We start from the raw sequence: 27,006 nt of genomic DNA on the forward strand, positions 1-27,006 counted from the left end.
AATGATAACACAATACCAATAATAGCGGGAACGGTCGCTTGTGCGTGCGTGTATTGAAATGTTTTGCATTTGCGAAGGAGAGAGAAAGAGAGCGAAGGAGAACGAAGTATTGAAAGAAATGAAAACTAAATTTAAAATTGGAGTTGCGTTCGTGTTGTGGTTATTGAATCGTTTGAGAAGCGTCGTTCATGTGAATCTTTTGAGAGGAGCCATCTGAATCCGGAATCGACTCTCAAAAGATTCATGAATTCGCAGAGCAGTGGCGGATCTTTAAAGCCTCTAACGAGAGGGGGTCTATATTACAGATTAACGAGTCTAATATCATATTGATGTTGACATCCTCCCTCATCCATTGCATGTCATCCAACAGCTTGAGTCAAAGTGTGGGTTCTGTGATATCCATTGCCTACAAGCCAAACCACCATCATAACAGCCACAGTGCGTTGGTTTCGGTGCAGCACTTGCTTTTATTTTAATAAATTTCAAAGAGAGAGAGGGAGAGAAAATATAAACGTTAGCATTCGTTAGCGCACAACATATCTCTTCCTAAATGCGTGTCACGTTAGACGGGGCGCGGCGGGACACCGTCGATAAAAATGTATCTTTGTATCTAAATGCGATTCACGCACACACACACACCCTCACATAGCTCCCACCGCCGATAGAGCGTTTTGCGCCTTGCCCTTCGAAGATGGGAGGGAGAGAGGAGATATATAAATGAATTTTCGATTGTTTTTCATTGTGATTTAATGTGTTTTCTTTGTATTGTGTGTTGTCCTCTGGCTGTACGCGCGCGTGTGTGTGTGCGCGTATTTTTATATATATATATGTGTGTGTATGTGTCTTTTTTTTGTTTCAACACGGAAATCAACGCAACACACGATCGTTGTCTCGCGACATCGTACCGGCTAAAGAAATCACTCCGTTCCAACGTTTGTTACCATCTACCGGATCTACTGCCTAGTTACCTTATTGCCTACCACACCTACTGCTCGCTACCACTACCTCCTACTGCTACTACTACTGCTCCTCGGGATAGTGAATCTGGCCAAGATCCCGGCACAGGTTGTTGTTGGCGAAGGACGAGTTGTAGTTGAACGTACCGTACCCGGGCGCGGCGTACTGCGTGTAGGCGGCGGTCGGGAAGATCAGTTCCGGGTTGGCCGCCGCAAACTGGTCCGTGTTCTGCAGGAAAGCGGAATAGTTCGACGAGCAGGCGGCCAGGTGCGGATTCAGCTGGACGGCCGTGTCGGCCGCATCCGCCGCACTGTACGCACCCTCGTACGCGGCCGCCGCAAACCCTTGGTGCTGGTTCTGGGAGATGTTGTTGTTCATGTCGCTCAGGAACTCGATCGACTGCGTCAGGGTGGTGGGTTCGGTGGTGGTGGTACGCTTTACCGCACTGCCCGGCACCAGCTCACCGGCGAGTATCTTATCGTAGGTCGTCTTTACGTCGCTTGCCTGGTGTGCCTGCTGCTGCTGCTGGGCCTGCTGATGTTTCCGTGCGCTGCTATCATCCTCGATGATCACACCGGTCGGCATGGGTTCGTCCGTGCGGTGGTATTTGTGCGCCTTGTCACCACCGGCCAGCAGGAAGAGGGCATTTTCACGCGACCGGATCGGACTACCACTCATCGTGCCGGGCCGTGGACCGGCCCTCATGCTGCTGAAGCCGGGCTGCTGATTATCCGGATTGTTACCATCGTCCTGGGCCATCGCGAGCGAACTAACGAAATCCACACCGCCCACGAAGAGATCGTGCCCTTTGTCCTGTTGCTGTTGCTGCTGATCCTGACCGGGGCCTCCCTTGCCTATGCTCTCGTGCAGCATGCTCTCCGACATCTCTTTCGCCTCCTTATCGCGCTTGATACAGCTCAACATGCTGCCCTTCAGGTCTGCTACAAATAGAGAACATCGGGTTAGAATGGGACGGTCTCTTGCAGTAGTAGGGTCTAGTGTCGCGCTCAGCAACTTACCAGGATCTTCCTTGATGCGACGCCGTTTCGAGCTCGAACCGGACAGCGATTTCTGCGACAGTCCCAGCAACCCGTTGATGCTATACGACTGGGACGCGACGTTCTCCACCTGCTGTGGTGACTTCATCGACTCCTGATCGCCTTGCATCTGCTGATTGAGACACTCCTGTTGCTGCTGGCTTTGCTGCTGCTGCTGCTGTTGATTGTTGCGCGAAAGAATCCTGGGACTGTCTAGACTACTGTTGTCCGAACGTTGTGAGCTGTACTTGGCCTTCTCCGCTGCCTTGTTCCGTACGATTCTGTATGGGGGTGGACGAGTTGTGTGTATTAGTAAATCTTCCCGATTGCTTTACTCTTGCAAAAGTCCTACCGATTGATGGACGATACGCTAGGCACGTTGTCGTGCACACAGATACCATCCGCCAGCAGCTTATCACGGATCTCCCACGCGAACATGGTCGGGTTCTGGAGCTTGTAGGCGGCGATCGCTTCCACCACTGGTGGCGTTGCCACCTTCGGTTTCGAACCTCCGATCACGCCCGCCTTAAAGCTGCCCGTCTCGTAGTATCTGGAAGAATTACTCGTCAGTTCGAATCTCACACGCAACACCGACCACTGTGACACATACCTGGAAAGGATCTTCGAGACGCAACCGTGGCTGACGCGCAGCTGGCGCGAAATGTCACACGGCCGGATACCGTTGTGCGCCAGCTCGACAATCCGCTGCCGGACCAGATCGGGAAGGGGGCGCCCATTCACGAACACCCCGCCTAGTTGATTCACCCCACCATGGCCTACCCGTGGTGCCGTCCAGCAGGTGAAGGAGGGACGCCCACAACAGAAGACGTCGGGAATGTCGCACACGGCAAAGATCCCCGGGAGAGCAGACGGAGCCCGGTAGAGCAGTTGGGTAATTCAGAATACAGTACATTTACACAGTGTGTGCGTGTGAAGCAGCATGGAGCAAAATGGCGGCAAAAGTTGGAAACAGTATGGAAAAAAACGTGAAGAAAGAAAAATACGAAAAAAAAAGGAAACGAAAAAAAAACCAGACGGGGAGGGAAAATAAAAGAAAAGAACAGGTTTACGATTAACAAACATTGCTAAACAAAATACACGGTGAACGATGAAGGTTGACATCTAGAGGCTATTCTAGCAACTCGTCGTTATTAGGTTGCAAGCGAACTTGTACTTACAAAAAAAAAAAACAAATAAACAATACTAGTGCATGGAAAAAACGGTATATTATGTTAAATAATTTTCAAACAATGCATTGCAGGGCTTGGGTTCCCCCTGCCTTAGCGCCCCGAGTGGTTACTGCTCGGAGCACCAAGCGCAAGCAAAAGAAATCATCTAAACGGCCCTTTTCAGTGGGAAGGAAAGAGAAAACAAAAAAAGAAAGCGTTTGTTAGCATGTGTTAGTGCAACCACCCCCATTACCCCGGGGCATTAATCTTTCCACCGAACAGTGGGAGACAATGGGTAACGGGGGGAGGTTTGCGCCTAGGGCAATAGAGCAAAATGTAAGCCTTCTGGTTTTTCCAATCCTTTCAATCGGCGATCAATGGTGGCATCCCCATTCCGGTGTACCATTTTGCGCCTTGAAATTGCGCAATACGAAAGTGGCTGAACGCATCCTCTTTCGAGCGCTTAGAACAAATGTTGCACTTAGACAATGAAATGTAAGATACGTTACGAAGTTAGTTTAATGGGGCCCGGAGGGCAGCGTGACAGGTTACGTTGGGAGTGAGCGGGTAAAGGAAGACAGACGGGCCGGGCAGCGATACAACGACAGAAGAAAAGGCGGAACAGGTGGCATCAATTTTGACGGTTAAAGGGAACGTCACAAAGGGACAGGCTCGTACGGTAACAGGATTTAAATTATAAAAGGAAGGAACGACCCAAAAGGAAGACAAATGCGCGCGTGCCGGATGTCGAAAAAACGGTTGCCAGGGGAAGGTGTAGAAGCGGGCGAGGGAGGGAGGGGGAAGACACAGTTTTTTTGGAACACTAATTGTGAAGCGTTCATCAAAAGAGAACGAAAAACAAACCGAAGTGTTTCCTGCATCATTCCATCAGCGATGAAGATCGCCGATTCTTCTCTCCCCTTTTTCAACTTTAATGTGTTTGAATGTTTTCATATTCAACAATTTTTTTTTTCTTATTAGACACTTCCCTTTTTCTTTTTTTCCTTTTGGGTGTGTTAATACCATACATTCATGTGTATGTATAATGCGCTTCCGTTGTACGAAGCTGTTTTCCATTTTTCCTTTACCTAGGCGCTTGTGTCTCGTTATCTTCTCTATCTCGTTCGCTTTCTGTAACTGTCTTTCTTCTGTTACGTTCGTTATTCTGTGTACCCCCATTAAGATCTCCCCCTGTTTTTCCCGCTTTTCGTGTTTCCTGCTTCTTTCTTTTCTCCTCCTACTACTACTATTCGGCCGTTTTTCTTGTTTGTGTTTTTGTGTGTATGTGTTTTTGTTGCTTCTCTCTTTCTCTCTCTCCCTCATCCAGGTGGATTTTTATATGGATAGTGTGCGCGTTGTCTATCTGTTGATTCTGACTTAATTTTCCGCGCACCCTTCGGTGCTCGGACTTACATTTACGCACACACATCCACATATACAAAGTGTACTTTTTTCCCGTGAGGGTTTTCCACTCTTCCCGTGAATGAAGAAACATTTTGGGGGAAAAGTTATGAGTACAACACACATACACACACACAGTTTCAACCGTGTACGCTTTGGTCGGGAATAATATATGCAACACGCGTGCACATTACCTGGCGTCCCCTTAAAAGAAGAGCAAAAAACGGTAAGTCGTAAGAAAGGCCACCTGACGAGGTTTTGTCGTTTTAAGAGAACTGCTTCAACATCAAACAAATGAATGATATAGCTAACCTACAAAAGGTAACTTTGTATGAGTTCCTAAGGAAGGGATTTCCTAACCGAACAAATTCGATTCTTTATTTTTGATGTCGTTGAAGCTCCTTGTTATTGAGCTTTGTACAGTTTGTACAAGGCATTTCCTCCTTTTAATTTGCCTTATCCCAGCCATACCTGGTTAAACTAGAATTATTCGAGTTTTGAAAAAACTTATCTACCAAGCTCTCTAGTACCTGGCAGATGAGAAGTAGCCGAGAAAGCAAAAGAATAAAGGGAAGCTAACTAACCCCCCACACACACACACCAATACAGAGTAATATGATCATTCGGGTGCATTACCCTCCGCTCCGGTACGATCAAGAGGCTCAACCACCCAACCACCACAATCCACAGAACACCCCCACTTGCCGCATCCATCGTTCCGTCTAGCCAAACCTTGACAAAGCACGAGAGCGTTGTGTGGGGCCAACGAGAACGAAATGGCAAGAGAAGCAAGCACAAAAGGCAAAAATGTGAATAAACCTTTTACTACATCTTTTGGTGACGCGAGGCTGGCGGGATGGGTTGGTTGGTATGGCTTTGGGGGATGATCAAAGAAGACAATAACGCCTTCCACCCGCCCCAACCCTCGGGACACACCTAGAGTGGAAAGAAACCCGGAAAGAAATAAAACAGCCCCCGTATGCTTCCCATCGGGAGTTGTGTTCCAACAGCGGGTGAGCCGATTTGCATTTAAGACAAATCCTTTCACACAATGGCTTCCCGCATCTGCACACGGTCCGTGCATGCTTGTGTTTGTATGTGGAAGTGTGAGGCGTTCTCTCTTCGCATTTGCGTCTTCGCAACCCCATTGCCATCTCACCCCTAAAAAAATACAACTGTCGGTTGATAGACCTTGAACTTGTTTGATGACCTGCGCCATGTTTGATCGTGTGTTGATGTGAAATCCGTCACCACTCATGAGCGCGCGCGTGTACGCTCGCGCTCACACACCCCCGCCTACCCCGTTTCGTAGGGACCGTGGGGGGTGTGCGGGTGGCAAGCGGGTTTAGGTGGTAGTAGTTTCTGCTACTCCTCCGACCATTCTCGCACGCAACAGATTCGCGCTTGTTGAGTGACGGATGGAGTGACATGCCAGGGGGCAGAATTTTTTCATCGGTAATTCAGTGGTAGAATGCTCGCCTTCAACATCATCCTCTGTAGCGGGTGCGCGTGTGGTGGTTTGTGTTGTGGTAGAGCACACAACCGGTTGAGCACGATGATCGTGAGTACGGGCCCGTTTCGTGTCGGGAAGGATTTATCATGAAGAGAGGAAGCGTAATGAAGAACGAGACGATACCTCCGTCATATACGTGTAGCATTTTCCATCTCTCGCATAGAAGAAGTGTATTGCAATCATGCTTCCTGTCTCTTTTCATCCCCCATTCGGAAAACGCTAAGATGTCATGATGATCGTCGTTCAAAATGGTGCAGAATAAGTCGGCACATACAATTATTCCCGTATCAAACACACGCATCTGGATGTGGCAAGAAAACTCCTTCGCTTTTACTTCCTTGTGCAGAAAATGTGCCTCACACGAACAGTGGCAACTTTTGAGTGTGATCTTTTATGATGGGGGAGTAGTATAACAAAAAGGAAAAGGTTGATTGATCGGAAGGAGAAGGATCTAGCGGAGGTGTGGACGATCCGGCACGCATCTTCCTCTACTCACTCTACCCCTGTTAGTTCGCAATCAGACGAAATGTAAAAGATCATATAAGAAACGTGTAAAATCACCACCACACAGCGGTTCGAGACTCGGTGTCGTCGGCACGGAATCGCATTTTGTGGACGGATGCTTCGTGCTCCAAATCTGCTGCCGCTGCTAGCTGCATGCGCTCCCATACATCGCTATTCCAGTGCTCTTCTGCCGCCATCTTAGATCAATTCTTTCGACTCCACGGCGCAGCACAATGCGGTGCATGTATCCATCGCACGGTTCTGCCACACACAAGGTGTGCTGGATCTTCTACACTGCCCGCATTCACTTAGTAATTCACTTCCAGACGGAGTTTTTTTTCATCATTTATGAACTTTTTTCGCACTACAAAAAGATAACTATCAGGCGCACACAAAATGGTAGCTTTGTTCCCAAACAACCATCGCGTTTTATCAATCGCAGGATCGTTCTTTCGCTGAAAAACCACTGCGTTCATTGCTTCGCACTTGTACGGTTGCCATTTCCGCGATATCGAGAACATCGCAAGATCAAGCTTCTGTGCAAAACCTTCTCAAATCCCCTTTACGACACACACACACAGTAAAAGGGGGAAACCACTCTAGCAAATGCTCCAAAACCGAGATGCGCACTCCGGCGGCGCTGCGTGTTCTCTCGCCGAGACGCTCAAGCCAACAAACGGTGCGTGAACGAAGCGACAGCCGAGCTACCGCTTTGGTCGATCGTACCCCCGCGTGTGTGCGATCGTAGGCACGCACACAGTCCCGCAACGCATACACCTGTGATGCGGTGGGTATGGCGGCCGCTGGCAAAGAAGCGAACACACCATCGCAACCATCAGTGTAGTACCACGTTTGCTCGAATTATTTAAACGGCCAACAGTGTGTGGGGAGCGCGTTCATGGCGCGTTCGTTTTTTTTCCTTTTGTTCCTTTCTCTCTTCTTCATACGTGCGGTAGGCTTTACAAGAGGAGCCTTCCCAGATACAGGGGGGAATAAAATCGCTCTTGTGTTTGTGTGTGTGCGCGCCTTATATTACCCTTCGCTGCGAGGGAGCTACAGCGTTCCACACAGCGGAAGCCGGCAAAGTTAATTGCGCACCTGTGTGTGATGATCGATCCTGCCGTTTGCGTTTGCAGTGGAAACGCACACACAGCCAAAAACCGAGGGGTTCTTTCTAGCCGAAATTCCGACGCGGGGTTTTCGATCCCTCGGTCTCTCTTTAGGTCGCCACTCCACACAAGTGCAGGATGAATGGAATGCCCATTTAAAGGTACGTAAATGGACGTTAATTCCCCATTACCTTCGATACCACTTGTCAACGTATATCTACCAGGGGGAAGATGTCGTGCAAAAAAAAAAGAGAAAAAGATACCACGCGAAGGCTATACCGTGTGTCTATGTGAAGGGCACTTTTTTGTTTAAAAAAAAAAGGAAAAAAGGGGGAAAAACACCGATAACTAAATAAAGAATTACAAAGGGGAGAGCTTAGCAACAAAAAGAAAACAATTCTAAAAAGGAGAACCGTTTCCGTTAACAGCTAAAGTATAGTTGCACAAGCGGGTAATGTATATGGATATGAAATACAAAAAAAATAACCATGGCGGGACCTATCAGCAGGTCCTACCCTACGCCGTTCTTACAGGTGTAATACTCCAGTATGTTCTGCTTGCAATTAAACGAATTGTAGTGCATGGTGTGCTGGCAGCTGCGGGGATCATTGCATTACGGTACAAAACCCCGGGTAGGCAAGGGAGAAAGTTATCAAATTAGAACACCAGGAGGTACTTTAAATGTGGCTACTTTTACGGGTCTGCATGCAAGGCCTGAAGGATGTACAGGCGCAGACGATTTCTGTTGTGGCAAAGGTTTTCCGTTGCCAGGAAGCCGGGAATAGGACATGCCATTAACGCAGTCGGTTTTCCAATTTTCCCGCCAGCAATTGGATCTTGGTCGTTGTTGTCTTGGACGTGGGTGTACAAGTTCGTGGGAGTCTCTTATGACGGATAAGATATTCAGCAAATTGGGGAACCATCGGAACTTACCCTTCTGTCGACATGTCCGACCATCTTTAAGGTGTACGCCGTCATCCTGGATGTTTCTTTACCGGAGATCTTGATGGTGGTCCACCATTTCCCCTTGCCAGGGCTCTTGATTGAAGATATCCAAAGTAACATCAGAGCGGTATGTCCTCTGGCAAACAGCCTAAATGAAGGATATAAAACATTCCGTTTCTCTGCCCCTTCGGTTCCGAGTGTCCTGTACTGCAAGAATAAAAGATTAGTTTAGGTACCCGCGACTCCACGCGTTGGACCCGCTGGAGTCACCAACTGCAAAAACATTAGTGCATAAAGAACTGGGTAGGGTTTTGAACAAATCAAACACAAAACCAAAGCTAAATTCGCTCCCACGCACGGGAAATACAGTCGCCGGAAAAGGCACAAAGTTGGCACCGCGCGTAGCAATCCTGCAGTTGACAGGCGCGTGCGGTCGTCACTCAACCGTAACACGTGCTCCTGGCAGATTTGTACGTCAATGGTTGGTTGACTCGATGGCGTTAGCTTGTTTCGATTTTTTTTTAGCTGCCTCCTTCAGAAGTTCACACTTCCAACACCAAACATCTTCAATTAGTTTTCCGCTAAATAGAACACAGTTCAAACATTCTTTTTCCGGCTCCAGTGCCTGCGTAACTGTCAGTTTTCACAAGCGAATTTCAAACGCACGGGCAAAACCGACGGGCCATTCGCAAACATTGGCTTCACTTGGTCAGGAAAACGGACATTTAAAAAAGGAGGGCAACAATCTTTGCGGTACCTGTGTCGGTTTCTGGACGATGGCTGCTGAAACGAACGCAACGAATGCACCTGTACGCAACACACTTCACACGAAGAAGGACACTACGTAATTGTGTGACGGGGGAACGCAAATAAACACACGGATGCGCTTTGTTTTTTTCCCTTTTGTTTCTTTCTCCTTTTTGCTCTCGCTAGCAAACTACACACACGCTCACTGCCAAGTCGTCTGGTGGTGATTTCGCAGTGAGCCTCCGTTTGCTGTCGGTTTCGGTCTGGCATACTCGCACCCGCCTGGTACGGATGCGCGAATCCCTCCTCACTGCCGGTGGTGCGAACGAGAGCGAAAAGGAGCGTGAGCGCTTGCTCTTTCCCGCGTAGGAAGGAAGATGTTGCTGAGGGACATTAGCTTTGTGTTTCGCGTCATTCCCGAAGGGTTGCCGTCTGACTCATCCGAACATGCCAAACGAAAGAGTGAGCGAGAGGCGTACACGCGCGCATCGTTTCGTTTCCGTAAGCAGTCGGTTTGAATGAAAAAGTGACAGCAAAATGTGACAGCACGATGCGACAGCATGGTCGCGCTTCAGTAATTTCCGTGCAGAAGAATCTTTTATTGTAACTTTCATTTGAACAATTCCAAAAAAGTATGGAGCATTGTGGATGCTTTAAACAAAATAATTGTTAAATAAGGCTAAACGTCAAAAACTATGACAAAAATTAATTAAATATTGAACGTTTCAGTAATAACGGCAAGGGTACAACGGTAAGCTGCCACAAATATCCACAATAAAATACTTTTGTTAGTGAAATTGAATAACTTCAGGTGGTTTGATCAGTTACAATACATTGCCATTGCCAATTTGCAATAATAAATTAAAGAATAGCATCAATTTTCTTTGCAGGGGTTCGCATCACATAAGGGAATATTTTGCAACCAGTAAAATTTCAACCGTGCCAGTCGGTTAGGAGAAATTTGCCAACTTTATGTAATTGGAAACCCTGTAATAACAGCACAATAATGCAATAAACGCATTATAAAGCGATGAGCTTACTTTCGGACGATAGTAAAAGTTCACAAAAAAAAAAAACAAACCACAACACGGATTTTTTTGTTTCTTAGTTTCCTCTGTTTTTTTTTCTTCTTCTAACTAAATTCTTAATATTTGCGATCTTTTTTGTTTTAGGAACTTTCACATTACATTTGATGCGGGGATTTTCGACTCATTGTCTTCTCAAATTTTACAACTCAAGTTTTACTGTTCAGTAATACGCACGAAAAAAAAAGTCAAAAGAAAACGTCACTGTTATAAAACCCTACAGCCGTTACAGCACAGTAATAATAATAATAAAAATATATGTATAAAACGATTCAAGAACGTGTATCACTATTAAATTAAAATGTTTTGTTGCTTTTCGACTAACTGCGAGAGACAAAAAAAAATTATAATAAAAATAAAACAATCATAACGATATTTTCACTAGCAAATTGAAAGGCGAGGAAATTAACACATCTATCGATTACTGAAACCGCGATGCTTCAATGGCGGTGTTCTTTGCCCCGCGGCCTCCTGTGGGGCCCGCGCGGGGCGGTATTATGGAATGTACCTTTTTGTTCGTGATTAATAAAAACCAACGCGGCTTCTTTAAGATTAATCGTCATCGAGAACGAGAGAGTGTTGTGATGCACGGTACTGCGTCAAAAGCAAAGCGTATACAAATGAGTTGAGAAGCAAACAAAAAAAAAGGCATAAAAAACGAGAAAACGAAATAAAAAAAAACGAACGAAAGATCTCAGCCGGTGTGACGAAGCAAGTAAAACAGTGTTAACAAAAGGCAAAGTGATAAAATAAAAACCCAACAGACGAAGATTGAAAGGAGTTCAATGCGAAGTAGTGAAAATTCGTCACACCGCCCTGAGAGGTGCGAGGTGTTTTGTTTTAAAAAGGGTGTCTCGTGAGAGGGACGTTACTGGGAGCGAGGATGGGGGACACAGGGGAGTTGTTGGGAGAATGGAAGCAACGTTGCGAGGGGTGGGTTTGCTCACGGAGGGGGAGGAGAGGGGGAGGCTTAGGGCGGGGGTTAGTGTTGCATGCTAGCTGGTGCCCTCCAGCCGCCCCACGGCTCCTAGAAAGGGCAGTCGTTCTCGCGCGGTTGAAACTCGCGCCGGCTCACGTCGAGACTCGAGTCGGAATCTTCGCTGCCGCTGGTGAACGAGTGGGCGATCTGGGCGGCGGCCAACTGTGCCTTGGCGGACCGTTTGTTGCTCTCCTCCTTGAAGCAGTGGTTCTTCTGATGGCGTATCAGCTCGTAGTACCGCTGGAACACGAGGTTACACTTCTTGCAGGTGTAGTTGATGTTGATCGCCTTCTTCTCGTCCGACTCGAACGTCGGGTTGGGCTGGTTTTCGTAGATTTTGCGCTGCTTCTGGCGGGCATTCTGTGCGCGGGGAGAGAAATCATTAGCATGGGAATGTGTTGGAACGCAGTGTCTAACCCGGCCCTACCTGGAACCACACGACGATAACGCGGGGTGAGAGCATCAGCAGCTTGCTGAGATACTCCAGATCGCTGTCCTTCGGGTACGAGTTGTTCTCGAAGAACTCCTGCAGCACCTTGATCTGGTAGTCGGTGAACCGCGTCCGGTTCGCCCGCTTGCCGTTCGAGCAGGTGATCGGTTGCGTTTGCGGCGGGAGCGCATGCAACCCCATCGCACCGGGCGGCGAAATGACCGGGCTCTCGATCGGGCTCGGTATCTTCATCTCCTCGCCCACCACCAGCGTCGGTGGCGTTGCCATGTGCTTCTTCAGCGAGATGGCGCTCGGTGGCCGCATCGGCATCGGGCTGGAGTTGGACGAGTCGAGCTGCAGGTCGGCCGGCGTCGGACTGTCGTTGGACGATTCCGACTTGATCTTCTTCTTCTTGCCGCCACCTCCACCGCCATTACCACCCCCACCGCCACCACCGTTGCCAGTAACGATCGATCCACCGGTACCGCCGCCACCAACGCCCGCACCGCCGATAGCCATCGACAGTGGGCCACCGACGGAACCGGGGCCGCCGCCGACAGCTGCACCCAGCGCGACCGCATCGGCAGCCGCCCGTTGGAAGTAATCCGACACGGAACCGACCGCGTCCGGGCCGGAGAAATCGGGCCCACCGCCCACACCGACACCGCCACCTCCGCCACCGAACGTGTCCGGGAAGAGGCTCTTGTTGAGGTGGAAGGCTGCGGCGGCCCCAACCAAATCCTGCCCAGTGGCGGACTGGTGCTTGCTCAGCGACTCCAGCAACGATTTGGACAGGTTCTGCTTCATCGCCTCGTTCAGCGCTTTGCTCATGTCGGTGGAGCTCTGGGAGCAGGAGTTCTCCTGCGACAGGGACCCCACCACGTCGCCCGCTGACTTGAACGACGTCTCCAGGTCGGTGACCTTCGCCTCGCCGGTTCGCTCGTACTCCTCCACGTTCAGCTTCGTCGACGGTGGGATGCTGAAGTTGTACGGGCTGTCCTTGTTGCGCTGGCGCTCCTTGAACAGCGTGTTGCGGAACCAGTGCTTCACCACCTTCTGCGGCAGGTTCGCCTTCAGCGACATCTCCTGGATGCTTTCCTCGCTCGGCGAGTTGTTGATGTCGAAGTGGGAGCGGAGGATGCGCAGCTGCTCGTCGGTGATGCGTGTCCGGGCCCGCTTCTGGGTGCAGGGTTGCTGCTGCTGCTGCTGGGCCTGCTGCCCGCCGAGCCCCGGCTGCTGGCCCAGCTGCTGCGGCGACTGGCCGGCCAGCTTGGGGTCGAGCCCGTGCGGCAGCAGGTTCAGATCGAGCGGCTTGCCGTTCAGGCTGACGGGCGGCAGCACGACGCCAGCACCGGACGATGTCTTACCACCCTTGGTGACGGGATCGCCGTGCACCCCACCCCCACCGGGCGATCCGTCCGGTTTGGTGGGATCACCCCCGCCCACCTTCGGCGGTACACCTCCGAAGCTCAGCTGCGGCGCCAGGTTCAGATAGCTGAGCGACATCAGATGGTGAAAGTGCATGAAGTTGAGCACGTTCAGTGCGTTCGGGTTGAGCTTGCTGGCCGGATCGGTGGCGGCGAACTGCAGCAGCGAGGCGTTCTTCAGGAAGCTCGGATCCATCAGGTTGGCGGCGGCGGCAGCTGCTGCGGCGGTTGCGGCCGGGTCCATCGCCGGCACGAGACCCTTCGCGCCGAGCAGTGCGGCTGCGTCGCCCGGCGCACCGAGATCAAACCCACCGGTCAGCGCGTTCACCTTCGCCAGCTCGCTGAGCGCCTGGTGATGGGGGAAGCCACCGTCCGACGGGTACCCGATCGGACCGCCCGGCTCCGGCAGACCGGTGGCGGTGTCGAGCAGCTTCTTGCGCTGGGCCAGACACTCCGGGCTCAGCTCGAGGTGCGTCTCGAGCATCAGCTTACCCGGGAACACCTGGTAGCAGCATTCGCAGACACAGATTTCGGGCTTCTCCGGTCCGTTGCCGCCGACGGGAACACCGCAAAACAGCGGCCCGAGCGCCTGCTGCTGATGGAGCTGCTGCTGCTGTTGCTGCTGCGCCTGCTCCGATGGCGACTTGAGCTTGCGCATCGACACCTCGTCCAGCATGTTGGGCGACTGATCGCGACTCTCGGGAATGGGATGGATCAGCGGGAACTCACTCTTCTTCTTGCCTTCCGCGCCCTGCGGCGAGGGTTGCTGCGCCTGCTGCTGGGCCGTGTTCGACTGGCCGGTGAACAGACTGCGCTCCTGCAGTCGGCAGGCACGCGTCTGGTGCAGCACGCTCCGCATGTGGATGTCCAGCGTGCTGCCCTGCGTGTACGCGACGTTGCATATGTCGCACTTGAACTTTTTCCGTGCCGACTCCTTCTCGTCACCGACCTCCTTTCGCTTTTCGCCACCACCACCACCACCACCACTGGTGCCACCGCAACCCTCCGCGAACGCGGGCATCGTGAAGGGTGTGGCGGCCTTCTCCCCGAACGGCACGGTCGGCGACGGTGAGTTCTTGCCCCGGTCCGTGCAGCCGTCGGCCGCCCCGGCGATATCCGCCCCGAGCAGCGACCCGGTAAACATCTGCGCGAAACCCTTCTCCGCCTTCAGCTTCTTCAGCTTGTTCAGATGCGACACGCTGTTGTAGTGCACCAGCAGGATGTTCTTCTGCGTGAAGCTCTCCATGCAGATCGTGCACTTGAACGGTCGGTTCGGGTTGGTGAACTTCTCCGACTTGATGTCGTAGAACAGGGAGCTCATCTGCGTGCTGGAGGAGGAGGACGTGGAGGACGTCGTCGTCGACAGCGGTTGGTGTTGCGACTGCTGCTGCACCTGTTGCTGCTGGTGTTGCTGCTGCTGCTGCTGCTGCTGCTGGTGATGCTTGGCGAGGGAAGACATCAGCGAGGCAGCCAGCGAGTCGGGGGACGCTTTGTCGTCACGCGGCATGTGACAGGCGGTGGCAAGATGGCGCTCGAGCGCACCGGAATCGGTGAAGGTGAACTGACAGTCCGTGCAGGTGTAGCGACCCTCGGACGTGCCGCTGCCGTCGAGACTTTTGTCGTAGTAGAAGCTGCTACTTTTCGAGCTGACCGACTTTTCGCTGAGACGATCCTCGTCGACGCTGTCCCGATTCGCGTCCCGCCCGCCGGACCGATCCGAGCGCGGACTCAACTCGTTCCGCTGCTGCTGCTGCTGCTGCTGGCTGTTGAGCATCTTGCGCTTGAGATCCTTGAAGAAGAGTATGGACGCGTCCGGTGAGGCGATGCCCGGCGGCGATGGCTTGCCGGACTGGAGCGCCTCCTGCGGGTGCTTCTCCGCGATGTGGGCCGTCAGCGAGTGGATGTTCTTGAAGTGATGGTCGCAGTAGAAGCACTTGGTCGACTCGCGCAGCGAATGGTAGAACAGGTGGCGGCTCAGCTTCTCGTGCGTTTTGAACGCGAACGGGCACTGTTTGCACCGGTACCGGTACGTGTGATGCTCGGAGATGAGGAAGTTCAGATGGCTCGCCTTGAAGTGCTGGTTCAGGTCGGCCAGGTTGTCGAACGCGTCCTTGCAGTCGTGCAGGAAGCAGGCGAGATCGTCCGTGTCCGCACTGCGCCGAAAGTGGCTGCTCTCGTTGCAGTGTATCTTCAGGTCGACCATCGTGTCGAACGAGGCCTTGCAGTACGCGCACCGGATGCTCGGCACGCCCGGCGACACCGAACCCTCCTTGCCGCCGGACGGTGAATGGGGCGACCCCGGCTTCTCCACCGGGCTGCTACTGTTGCTCGACGGCTGCTGTTTGCCGTTGGTCGTTTTCAAAAATTGCGAGGTATCGACCAGCTTCAGCAGCCGATTCAACCCGTCCATCTTGATGTTATGGACGCGCAGCACGTGCGTTTCCACCGTCGCCTGGTCGAGGAACGCTTCCGCACACAGTGGACAGGACAGGGTCGGCGCGTACTGCTGCCTCTCCAGCGTTGGCGAACGGGCGGTGAAGCTGTCGTTCGCGTCCTGCCGTGCCGCGTACTGCTCCAACATCTCCGCCAGATTGCCGTGCTTCAGATCGTTGCAGTTTTCCTTCAGCGCGAACGAGTCACTCATGAAGGTGACCTTCTCGATCTGGCGCAAATTCTGCGCGCACCGGGCCTCGGTCAGCGTGCGCAGATAGTCGAACGGTTTGCGCGCGTGCGACGGCACGGCCGGTGACAGTTCCGCACCGCCGAGCAGCTCGTTGCCCGCGTTGTGGTTTGCGAGCAGATGCTGCATCACGTTCACCTTCTTCGAGGAGAACTTGTTGCAGACGCTGCACACGAGGCACCGATCCTTGCAGCCACCGGTCGCCTGCCGGTTGCTGGCGTTCTCACCGTTCCACATCTTCTTCTCCTGCAGTATGCTGCACAGCCCGTTGTCGCCCGTATCCATTGCATCTTGGGCGTCTAAACCTGCAAAACGAGCGTTTAGCAGAGAAATTAAAAGCAAGAGAGAGAGAAAGATAGTTAGGGAAGAAAAGGATTTAATTTATAAACAATTAGGACTTTTCTATAAAAGGTTACTTCATATTTTTGATAAAATCAAAGGGCTATGTTCGAATTTTTCCTCCCAGAATGACAAATTCCTCCTTAGCTCGTTAGCATCCCGGTCGAATAACTAATAAGACATGATGAAAAACACCTACTTGAAGTTGTAACTCGTGCAGGTATAACTTTTTGCACCAACATCAAAAATGACTGTTTGACACTTTATGATCATGAGAGCTTTTTGATGCTAGAATACTGAATATTAGGGCAGCTGGGGAGTATGCAACGCGCATAACATCTAGGTGCCATTTAGGTGTTGGCGTCAGTACAGTAATGATAGGCAAGAAGGAGAGAGATAAGTCCTCTGGGATAAATATAGGCAAATTGTTTTTTTTCTATATGCTGCTTTAGGGTCCTCTTTTTCTTTCTCTCCACAAGGTTTGGGTCAGTTCGGCTTCCCATTTCCTCTCTTGTCTAAAAAGGACGGAAACACAGCACAGTGTGTCCCTCTCCTCCAGTGATCAATCTTGCTATCTCTCTCTTCCTCCTTCCAATGCCAAAAATTCCCCTGGCCCGTAAAACCCTAATACAACCACCCTCTTGCCCCACAATTTTTTCGCTCTTAGAGTCTAAATAGTCTATTGAGGTCTAGTGAAGATTTGAACTCCCACCCGCGCTTGCTACTGGTTCGTACGTTAGCAACTTCACCGTTTCAACTAGCATTTGATGTGCGGCTAATAACGATTACATCTCTCAGAAACAGATACTCCCAGGAATTACTTTTGCTCGGCAACTTTACTCAGCTCAATGTCCATATATTCTCATTAGAGTTTTCTCCTTTTTTTTTTGGAAAAATGATAGAAAGATCTAGAACACAAAAAAAAAACCATCTGTCACATCCCTGCCACAGTTCCTCAGCTTTGGCCCTTTTTTTATTGGACAGGATGCCACACACCCGGGGCGAAGATGATTGAATGTCACGCCCTGTGCGTGCCGTATATGATTACTTCTGCTGCGCTTTCCGCTACAACAAACTAAAAAGCTCAACCACCAGCAAACCATACAAAAAACAGACGAGCTGTCTCCATTGGAAATAAATCTTCTCAAAACGAGAAACACTAAAACAGATATACATTAATGCACACCATCAAGGTAGGCCCATGTGTATATATATATGCCCCTGTGATTGAAGCGTGAAATCTTCTCGGACGTTTTAAAGTCGTACCCCATTTAAGGGGGTTTTCAGTTATTATGCGTGAGCAATAAAATTCATCATTTCCTTCACACCAAAAACGCACACACACACACACGTTGACGGTGGAAGTGGTGCCGCACCGTGTGCGTGGTGTGTGAATGGGATTCATGCTGCTTTCCTGCTGCAAATAGAGCAAAAGGGATGGAAGAGTAACTGCAGCATAAAACGCTGCAACCACGCCACTTTTATGCTCGGCGTTCCCTTTCCGGCCTATGCGGACGCTTCACGCTTCACCGCGCACATGCACACATTCACGCACTCCGTGTGTATGGGTGTGCACTCGGACCGAAGCTGTTCAAACACCACCGCAGCACCATTGGCAAGGGAATGGAGGACGACTCCCGTGGTACGGCTTGGCCCGGTCTCCTGTAAGGGTGCGCGTGAGTACCGGTGTGTAATATGCGTAAGCGCGTTGGTTCCTGCTGCGTATTCGCGTACGGGGCCGAGCGCTTTTGTTTACTCGCGTATCATCGACTTGGCGTGTACTGCGCAGCAACATAAAAACGCTAACGCTCCAAGCACGCACTGGAGTCGCGTGCGTTTCTGATTGTGGCGTTCGTTAGTTGAGGTTTTTCTGTTTTTGGTAGATTGATGAGGTGCCGCTACCTTAACCTAACTTTTGAATCTGTTATACCTACTGCAAGGCATTGGCTACGTACATAATGCGTTGAAATCGTAACGCATCGCGTCACGCTGATATCACACCGACTGGCCGGGTATCCAACGTCAATTGCATCAACAACAGAAAAGCGATCGCCGGTCCACCAAAAAAAAAAAATCACCACAGATTTCCGCGACACTAGCCAATCGCAAACCGAGAGACACTGAGATTGATACACGCAACTTGCTGGCACGACGCTCCGGCTATATCCTGACAGACGGATAGCCAAATTGAAACTGAAGGGACAAGAGGAAGATGGCCGGCCCTCGTTCGGGGTCCCTGAGTTATCCCTAACCTCGGCATTAACAAAAAAAAAAGAAACACACAACAAAAACCACAACCCCGAACCCTACGGACGGCCACCGTCTACCGGTTGTTTTGTATCAATAATGTGTGCCTTCGCCCTGTGCATTGCAGGGCCACATTTTTCGCGCTCAATTCCTCTTTTATCATGCTGTGCGCTAGTCAGAGAGAGAGAGAGAACCTGAACCCCTCTTGCTGTAAGGCCTCTCAAGCAGGGATGAATAAAACGAAATAACAAGAGCAACAACGAAAAAAAAAAACCCCAGATATAAGGGTGATCGAAGTTTGTTAAAGAGGCAACGCATGCACACATCGCTACAGCCTGTTTACATGCAAACGGCATGGCATTAGTGACGCATCGGGTAAGGATGTGCAAGCAGGACGGCACAAACGGCACTTATTGACCAGCAACCAACAGCAACAGCAGCAGCGGCGGAAAAGGGAGAAAGAAAGAAATGCTGAACAAATAACAAAAGTCGAGCAAAACCGGCTTAGCGAAGGCTGAATGGTGCGAGGTCTGGAGGAATGGATGTCTATCCCGCTCGCACCATACATCGGTCTCTTTCCATCGGTGTCTTGTACAGCCCGATCGGGAACCTTAAGCGACCAGCAGAACAGCCGACTGGAAAGAGGATCTCTCTAGGTTTCCCTTCTTTTCTATTATTCGTACATTCAATTGAAATATGTATGTTTGCTTATTCATGCCCAGGCGCGGCAGAAATTTCTTCTCCTGCGTCGACGACTCCTCCCTCCCGCCCCGGTACGGTGTGTGTCCGTGTGCCTAATGTATATATCTTTTATCTACTTCCAAAGCGTACTTTCGTCTATTTTGCTTTGGCTTCGTCGGGTTGCTGGTGCAGGACAGTGAGAATTAGAACTTTTGATAACTCTTGAGAACGATTTCTTTTGTTGGGAATTTGTGTTATTTTAGGACATCCATTACATAATTTGTCACCCAATACTCTTCCCGCAGTCACTCAACTGGTGTTGAGTTAAAGAATTATAAATTCTATCAAAATTAAAACTCACTTTATTTGCGTCATGTTGCTAATTAACGTGCCGTACACACCAACATATGCACACATCAGCTTCATGATAAATGGTTCCAACGAACAACAACAAAAAAACCAGTTTTCCAATGTTGGAAGCGAATGGTGGAATGCGTGAAGTTATTCATAAATCGTAACTCGTAAGAGTGCGCAAAGAAGCGAGGTGACAATAGATTAAGAGTCATGTCCATTTCCGTTGCACGCACCCATACCGACGCACTCGTGCGCACCTGGAATCGTCGTACGTAGCGTTTGGTGCGAGCGAGACAGCCGTGTGAGACTGAGAACCCCCGGAGACTCGTTATGACTGAGCGAGATCGAGAAGGGATCGATCTGTCAGTGTGCCGTGACGAAGAGGGACGCGTGAGTGATTGATGCCAAGCAACAACACCTGAATAGAGCAAATTGGATCTTTTCAGATCAGATGACGCTTTAGTGAGGCATGACATTTAAATCGGGAATCGACTCTCAAACGATTCATGAATCTTCACGGATTTATGGTTGCTCAGTGATTTATGAATCCTCTGAGATTTATAAATTCCCAGAGGTGAGTCCTTAGAGCTTCAAGAAACCTGAAAGACTCGTGAATCCTCGATTGATCCTCTCTGAAAACATTCATATTTCATGTTCCGCATATGACCCACATGAATAAAATGCCCCTTGCGAGCACCCCGCAGGATCACCTACCTTTAGCTGTCAGCTTGAAAATGTTGCGCAACCCTAGCAGGTTGATGTTCTGCTCCACCTTGCAGCTCTTCTTGAGATGGTGTATCATGTAGTAGATGTGGTCGGTCTTGAAGCAACAGGGCACGCAGGTCAGCATCAGCTGGGCAGCTTTCGGCGAGGATTGCTGCTGCTGCTGCTTTGCTCCATCTGCAAGTAGCATCATTTGCATCAACAAGACACGTGAGCTGTGGTCCGTCGCGGGTTGATGTTGATGGGCGAGCAGCAACCGCTCGGCTAGTTCACACTTGCCTTCACTCTTCACGCCAACGTTCGCCAGGGTGGACTTTTCGCTCGAGATGAGCAGCAGATAGTCGAAGCAGATGCGCCGGAAGATGTGCTTCTCCGACAGGCTGTGTATGCCGATCTTCTCCAGCGAGGTGGTGTAGAAGTTGCAACAGTTACACTTGAGCTGCACATTGTCCGGACACGAGGAGGACGCTGATTCTGAGGTCGAGTGGAGAAACGCATATGAGTGATCGGGTGAAGGATCCAATAATGCCATCACAGCCGCATCTTGGAGATAGCGATATATACTTACGTTCACTATCGATACCGTTCGCGCCGGTCGCGAAATCCCGCTCGATAAGCTCGGTTTTTGGCTCGAGTAGCAACATTAGCGGAGAGCGCGAAATTTCACTGACGCTTGGCATCTCATCGTACGGAAATTTCGGTTCCTCCGCCAACGGGAAGATGAGCTGCAGCTTCTTGTACAGCTCCTGGCCGACGTACTGGCGCAACTTGGTCGCCGTCTTGTCGCGCCCCTCCAGCAGATGTATCATCAGCTCGAGCCGCCGCAGATGGTGCTCCGCCTTCAGGTGCCGTTCCAGCTCCGACCGGTCGTGTGCCTTCTGCCCGCAGAGGAGACACTCCTGGCCGGCGACCAGTATCGCATCCATCGCGCTGCTCGTACGATCCTTCAGCACGTGCTTCTTCAGCTCCTCCAGATTGTTCGTCTCGAAGTCTGCACACACGAGACAGCTGTAGTACGTGACGGGGTCGAGCGACAGCCGGATCGGTGGATCGAAGTGCAGCGGGTTTTTGTCCTCGTCCAGCTGATGGTGATGGTAGTCCCGGTCGTTGCCGGGCTCGCTCGCCCCGCTGAACGGTGACGGCTGATTCAGGAAGAGCGAATCGGGCGTGGCCGTCTCGAGCGGTGCGCCGAACGGTGACGACGGCATCGACAGTGGCTTCAGGCTGCTGCTACTGCCGGTGCTGTTATTACCAGCGGCACTGGCGGTGGCTGCCGCGACTGCAGCAGCCGCCGCCGCCGCCGCCGTGTACTCATCCACCCGGGCCATCGGCGAATCCTCCTTCAGCGTGTTCAGATTGATCGCGCTCAGGTAGTCGAGATTGTCCGACTGCTGCTGCAGGCTCTGCAGGCTCTTCAGCTGATTGTAGCTAGATTGGAACGAGTTCAGGTTGCTGATATGTTTTTCGCTCGTCATGTGGATGCGCAGGTTGCGCGCGATGTTCGTGTCGTAGTTGCAGATGTCACACTTGAAGAAGGATTTCGGCCGACCGCCGGCTTCATACCCAACCGGGCCCGTCTCCTTGGACTGGACGCTACCGCCACCGCCACCACCACCAACGCCGCCACCAACACCACCACCGCCGCCACCACCACCACCACCGCCAAGCTTGCCCGACATCGAGGAGAGTGGGGCGGTCGCTGCGGCCACGGCCGCCGCTGCCATATACTGATTGCGCGAACTGTTCACCACCTTCTCGTTCGCCTGCAGAGTCGCGAGGTTAAGGAAGCTCTGGTTGCTTTTGTTCATCATGCCGTTCAGGTCCTGCATGTTGTTCAGATGTTTGTCACTCTGCATGTGAATCGACAGGTTGCCCTTGGTGGTGGTGGAGTAGTTGCAGATGTCGCACCGGTACGGCTTGTACCCGCAGGTGTACGATTCCCCCCGGGCCAAGCGCGGATGGGCCTGGCCGGCCAGACAGTAGCTGCAGGCCGTCTCACCGTCCGGGTGCTTCTCCCGCATGTGGATCTCGAGCGTTTCCTGGTACTTGTAATGCCAGTTGCACTGCGGACATTTGAGCGTCTTGCAGGAGTTGCGTGTCGAAATGTTCGGGCTGAAGTTGCTGTTCCGGAATGCAGTCGAAGGTTCCCTACAACAAAGTACAGACCATTGCACGTTAAACCAGTGCGAAAAGCACGCGTTTGCAGTTCAGGGTATACTCACGGTTCCAGCTTCTTCACGCTGATCTGATGTTCGCTCTTCAACTCCTCCCCGACGTCCATCGCTTCCGGTCGGAAGTTGTTCGCAATCAACTGCTTGTACAAATCCACCGGGCTGTACTTCTTCAGATGGAAGTCAGCAGCACCGCCACCACCACCGCCGCCACCACCACTCCCGCCGCTCGCACCCATATCCGGCAACCCACCCGGTCCGGCGCCCTTGCTGGAGGCTACCGCCGCCACCGCAGCCGCCGCCAGCGGATTCAGCTTCATGTCCGCCGCCGAACTGATCAGCTCGAGAAACTTGTTCTGCTTGCCGTACAGATTCTCCCCGACGCTGCTGAGCATCTTCTGCTGGTTCAGAAAATCGGTCAACAGCTTCCCACTGACCGCGGCGGCGGCAGCACTGGCCACCCCGCCCCCATTGCCCCCGTTGCCGGTTACCTTCTTGTCGCCGTCACCGGCAGCGGCGGCAGCTGCAGCAGCTGCGGCGGCGGCGGCCGCCGCAATCGCCGCACTTTCGTTCATCGCGTTGCTGTACTTTTCCGCCGCCAGCTTCCAGCTTTGCTCGTACAGCAGCGCGTTGTTGGCGGCGAGCTTCGGAAAGCTGCCGGCGGCATCGAACCCGATGCTGCCGGGTGGGAACGCGTCCGCAGGATGGGTGACCGTCTGCTGTAGGTGGTGCTGTTGTAGCTGAAGTTGTTGCTGCTGTTGGTGTTGTTGTTGATGCTGCTGCTGCTGTTGGTGTTGTTGCTGCTGTTGTTGATGCAGTTGCAGCTGCTGCTGTGATAGCAACCCGAGAATGCCATTGTTCGTGCTGTTGTTGCTACTGCTGCTGCTGTTGTTGTTGTTGCCATTGCTGCCACTGCTGTTGCTGGTGTTGTGATTGCCATTGATGTTGCTGTTGCCTAGGTGGGTGTTGCCACCGACCGTGCTACCGGCACCGATCGCGTTGGTAGCACTGTTCATACTGCTGTTGCTGCTGCTGCTACTACTGCTGCTGTTGCTACCGCTATTACTACTATTGGTCTTGTATCTCTCTTCACCCTCCACATGCTTCCTACTGTTACTATTGGCTGAAGATTTCTCTTCGAAAGGAACCAGAAAAAAGAATTGCTTCTCAGCATTCGTCTGTATGATGGCACTGCTGTAGTTCTTCTCCAGCAGCATCCGCTCGTAGTCGTTCAGTGTGAGACTGTGCTCTATTTTGGCATGCGCTATAAAGGATCGGCAGGTGCCGAAGCTGAGCTTGCAGCTGAAGCACATCAGGATCGCCTTGTGGTTACTGGTCGACCCACCAGCCATCGGTACGACGTTGGTGGCAGTAACCGCCGACGGTGACGCCGGCGATCGTGTGATGAGGTTCTGCGCCTGCTCCTGCTCGGCCGTCGCACCACCCGTCTCATCGTCGGTGGCGGCAAATGCGTCACTACCACCGCCACCGCCACCACCAACCCGGGCCGCTTCGCTCTCCTTGCTGAACGAGACAATTCGGAAGGAATGTGTGCGAGGATTCGAATTGCTGTCGTTCTTAGGAGAGGCGACCGGGTCGATGATGCAGGTGTTGTCGTTACAGATGATGCGCCCGTGGAAGCGTTCCACCTCCTTCTGATACTCTGGCAGTACGGTCTTCACAGTGTTGTTGCTGCTGCTACTGCTGCTGTTGCTCGTGGCGTTCGATTGCGCAGATTGCTGACCCTGCAAAGGCATAAGCGGCTGTTAGTAAGTTGCACCACCAGTTGCGTGCGGATTGCATACCTTGTCGACAAAAAGTTGTATAATGCCTTTATTGTCTACCGGCTTGGACAACAGTCTGAAGATCGCTTTGCTCAGTGAATCGTTCGGCACTGGACCTATGGTATCGTTGCACAGCTTCAGTATGCGCGACTCTCTGTGCTTCAGGTAGAACTGAATTTTGGTGGAGAATTTTGTCTGTTTGCGAGTAGTCATTTTTGTTTGTTGCGTTCGTTCGTTTTTGTGTGGTGTGGAGCTTGTTTTATTGTAAAAGTGTTGTGGAGGAGTTGCAGTGTTTTTTTGTTGTTGCTGTGTATAAGTTCTACCCGCTCCGTTGCGCGATTCCGTTTTATTATTAATAGATATATAGGTTCAATATATGTATTAAGATATAATTATAGTTAAATGTAAGTTATAAATAATGCGAGGTTTATAATTTTGTAAAACTTTTTCTAAAGTTTAAATCTTAAAGTGTAATTTTTCGCGTAATTTCATTATAACTAAGTTGTTCGTTTCATTAAATAGGGATATCCTGCAAATGGGAAGAAACAGAAGAAGGGAAGATTGGGGGTGTGTGGGATGTACACCCCAAAACATATTTTATGGTTAGGATAGTTTGACTAATGGCTTGTGCAGCACGGTCCAACGCTTGTTCAATTGAATCCATTTTTTTTCTTGTTGCTTGATGAAATCATTGTGAATAATAATTCACAATATGTTTATGTATTTTGCGCTCTTATTTCTATGCACTGTTGTGATATTATCAACGGATATTTGATTCAAAAAGGCACTTGCACAAAATAGAGAAATCCTGTAAACAACTTTGTTTGATCATTAACACTTGTTTTGCTTTTGGAAAATCTTAAAAACTTTGTATAAATATTGAAAATAGCAATTTCAATTGGTAAACATTTGTAAAACACATGAAAAATGTTATAAAAATCATTTCAAAACATAACACAATGATAGATCAATTAAATATTTTATAATTGAAGAAAACTTCACATCACTTTGCTGGCAAAAAAGTGTTATGGAAGAATATGTGTACTAAAGACACATATTAATTAAACTTCAACGCACCGGTAATATTTTTTTTAAAACAATAGTTTGTAGATAAAAATAACGATGGCAAAATACATAGAACAATGAAGGTACAGGGTAGAACAATAAAAAAATAACACAAAGGTTCGCTTTGTTTTCATTGCATTTCTTTATCGCACATTTATTTATCGCACACACACACACGCCTAGAGAGCAATTAACGCTTGTTTCAAGAGAATCCATTTTTTGTTTGTTGTATTGTGTTTCGTATCATTTTTCACAGCTAGAAAAGTGCAGCCATGTTCGTGCTGTGCATGGGTATATTATATGGGTAAGAATAATAAGAATTAATTAAATCATTTATTATGTAACGATGGGGCAACATTTTTGTTCGGTTCACACACATTGTAAAGGGAAAAAAGGGATAGGGAAGTTTGTAGGTGTGTTTAGTATCCGAAAATTGTGCTTTTGGGGGGGAACAACTTTTAATTTCACATAGAATATAGTTCACTTTACCCATTAAAATTAATAATATAATATATTTTTTGATAATATAGAAATATTAGGGCAATTACCCCTTAAAGAACAAGAAACAAAACAATTTGCAATAGTTTGCATTTTATAATAATATTTCATATCACATTTTAATGGTGTTCTGTAGGAAACTTATATTCTTCCATTGCGTAAGTGAGAAGAATTTGATGAATATATAAAACATAATATTCAAATAAGCAAATTATTCACCACAGCGACATAAATTTTCCCGTTTCTTTTTTTCTAATTATGTTAATTTCTTTTCTCCTTCTTTATGCTCACTCCGTCTTCATAATGTCCCTTTGGGAATAAAAAAAAACATGTTCCCCTCACAACATCAGGCATCCACCCACCCACACTGCTAGTTGTCATCACAACACAGCAACACAGCAATACATTAAAAGAAAAAGGGAATACAAAAAAAAAGTTGAAGCTTGCGCCGTATCAACACACCTTAAGGTGGACATTTTTTTTAATGAATGCACAAACACACGCGCACACGCGCCGACGAGCACACAAATGTGTCTTACGGTGTGCGTTTGTGCACGTGCTTGTTTGTGGTGTTGGTGCGCACGATGACGAACCCGCACGGGTTTCAATACTGTGCGAGAGAGCGAGAGAGACGCACACACATAAGAAACAATAGAACCAACGCACACCATTTACTCAGCATGATAAGGCTGATAGAAGCGAATTTTCTATTTCCCTTCTGTTTCGGCTCCATCGAAAGGGTATCGTACTTTGATAGGTTACGGATTTTATCGTGAGGGTGGTCGCTTTAGGGGCGCCGAAGGGTGAATGCACATCTTCATATCGCTCGCTCTCTTTCTCCCCACATAGGGGATGAATATAGCACAGAACAAAAAAAAAGCTCAACCTCCCCACCCCCTATCGAAATCCAGCAAACCCACCCGAAAAATAATGCTGCAACCGTGACATTCCACACGAACATTTTGGCATTTGATTGGTGCGATTGAATTTGATTTGAAATCAGTTAGATGGAGTTTCGCTGGTAGATGTGTGGGAGTTTCCCATAACTCTCTCGCTCCCTCTTTCTTTCTCTCCAACCCCCAAACCCTCTACGGTTCATCCACCTTTTTGAGGTGTTTATAGCAGGGACCATGCTTTCTTTTGCATTTTCTCCATTTACTA

At 50.1% G+C, this 27,006-nt stretch overlaps 2 protein-coding genes across 2 annotated transcripts; both read right to left on the reverse strand.

Moving 5' to 3' along the window:
- Positions 1-1,020: 1,020 nt before the first annotated feature.
- LOC128708288 (uncharacterized) lies at positions 1,021-8,273 on the reverse strand. Its single transcript, XM_053803262.1, has 5 exons — positions 8,222-8,273; positions 2,605-2,770; positions 2,347-2,544; positions 1,977-2,275; positions 1,021-1,898 (listed from the first exon to the last, which is right to left on the reverse strand). Exons 1-5 carry the CDS (start codon positions 8,271-8,273, stop codon positions 1,021-1,023), a joined length of 1,593 nt encoding a protein of 530 aa, XP_053659237.1.
- A 3,221-nt stretch (positions 8,274-11,494) lies between these two features.
- On the reverse strand, positions 11,495-24,495 carry LOC128718899 (uncharacterized). Its single transcript, XM_053812886.1, has 7 exons — positions 24,304-24,495; positions 22,550-24,243; positions 20,896-22,475; positions 20,607-20,801; positions 20,319-20,504; positions 11,874-16,288; positions 11,495-11,806 (listed from the first exon to the last, which is right to left on the reverse strand). Exons 1-7 carry the CDS (start codon positions 24,493-24,495, stop codon positions 11,495-11,497), a joined length of 8,574 nt encoding a protein of 2,857 aa, XP_053668861.1.
- Positions 24,496-27,006: the final 2,511 nt, after the last annotated feature.

The sequence above is a fragment of the Anopheles marshallii genome, chromosome X (assembly GCF_943734725.1).
Source record: "Anopheles marshallii chromosome X, idAnoMarsDA_429_01, whole genome shotgun sequence".
NCBI classification, from domain to species: Eukaryota; Metazoa; Arthropoda; class Insecta; order Diptera; family Culicidae; genus Anopheles; species Anopheles marshallii.

What these genes read in the sequence shown, in the direction of transcription:
- LOC128708288 (XM_053803262.1), bottom strand. Translation starts at nt 8,273, where the DNA reads ATGCACTACAATTCGTTTAATTGCAAGCAGAACATACTGGAGTATTAC. An exon ending in CATACTGGAGTATTACACCT is followed by an intron (nt 2,771 to 8,221) that starts GTAAGAACGGCG and finishes CACCACGGGTAG; the next exon opens with GCCATGGTGGGGTGAATCAA. An exon ending in AGCGTATCGTCCATCAATCG is followed by an intron (nt 2,276 to 2,346) that starts GTAGGACTTTTG and finishes ACCCCCATACAG; the next exon opens with AATCGTACGGAACAAGGCAG.
- LOC128718899 (XM_053812886.1), bottom strand. Translation starts at nt 24,495, where the DNA reads ATGACTACTCGCAAACAGACAAAATTCTCCACCAAAATTCAGTTCTAC. An exon ending in AGCGTGAAGAAGCTGGAACC is followed by an intron (nt 22,476 to 22,549) that starts GTGAGTATACCC and finishes ACTTTGTTGTAG; the next exon opens with GGAACCTTCGACTGCATTCC. An exon ending in TTTCAAGCTGACAGCTAAAG is followed by an intron (nt 16,289 to 20,318) that starts GTAGGTGATCCT and finishes CTCGTTTTGCAG; the next exon opens with GTTTAGACGCCCAAGATGCA.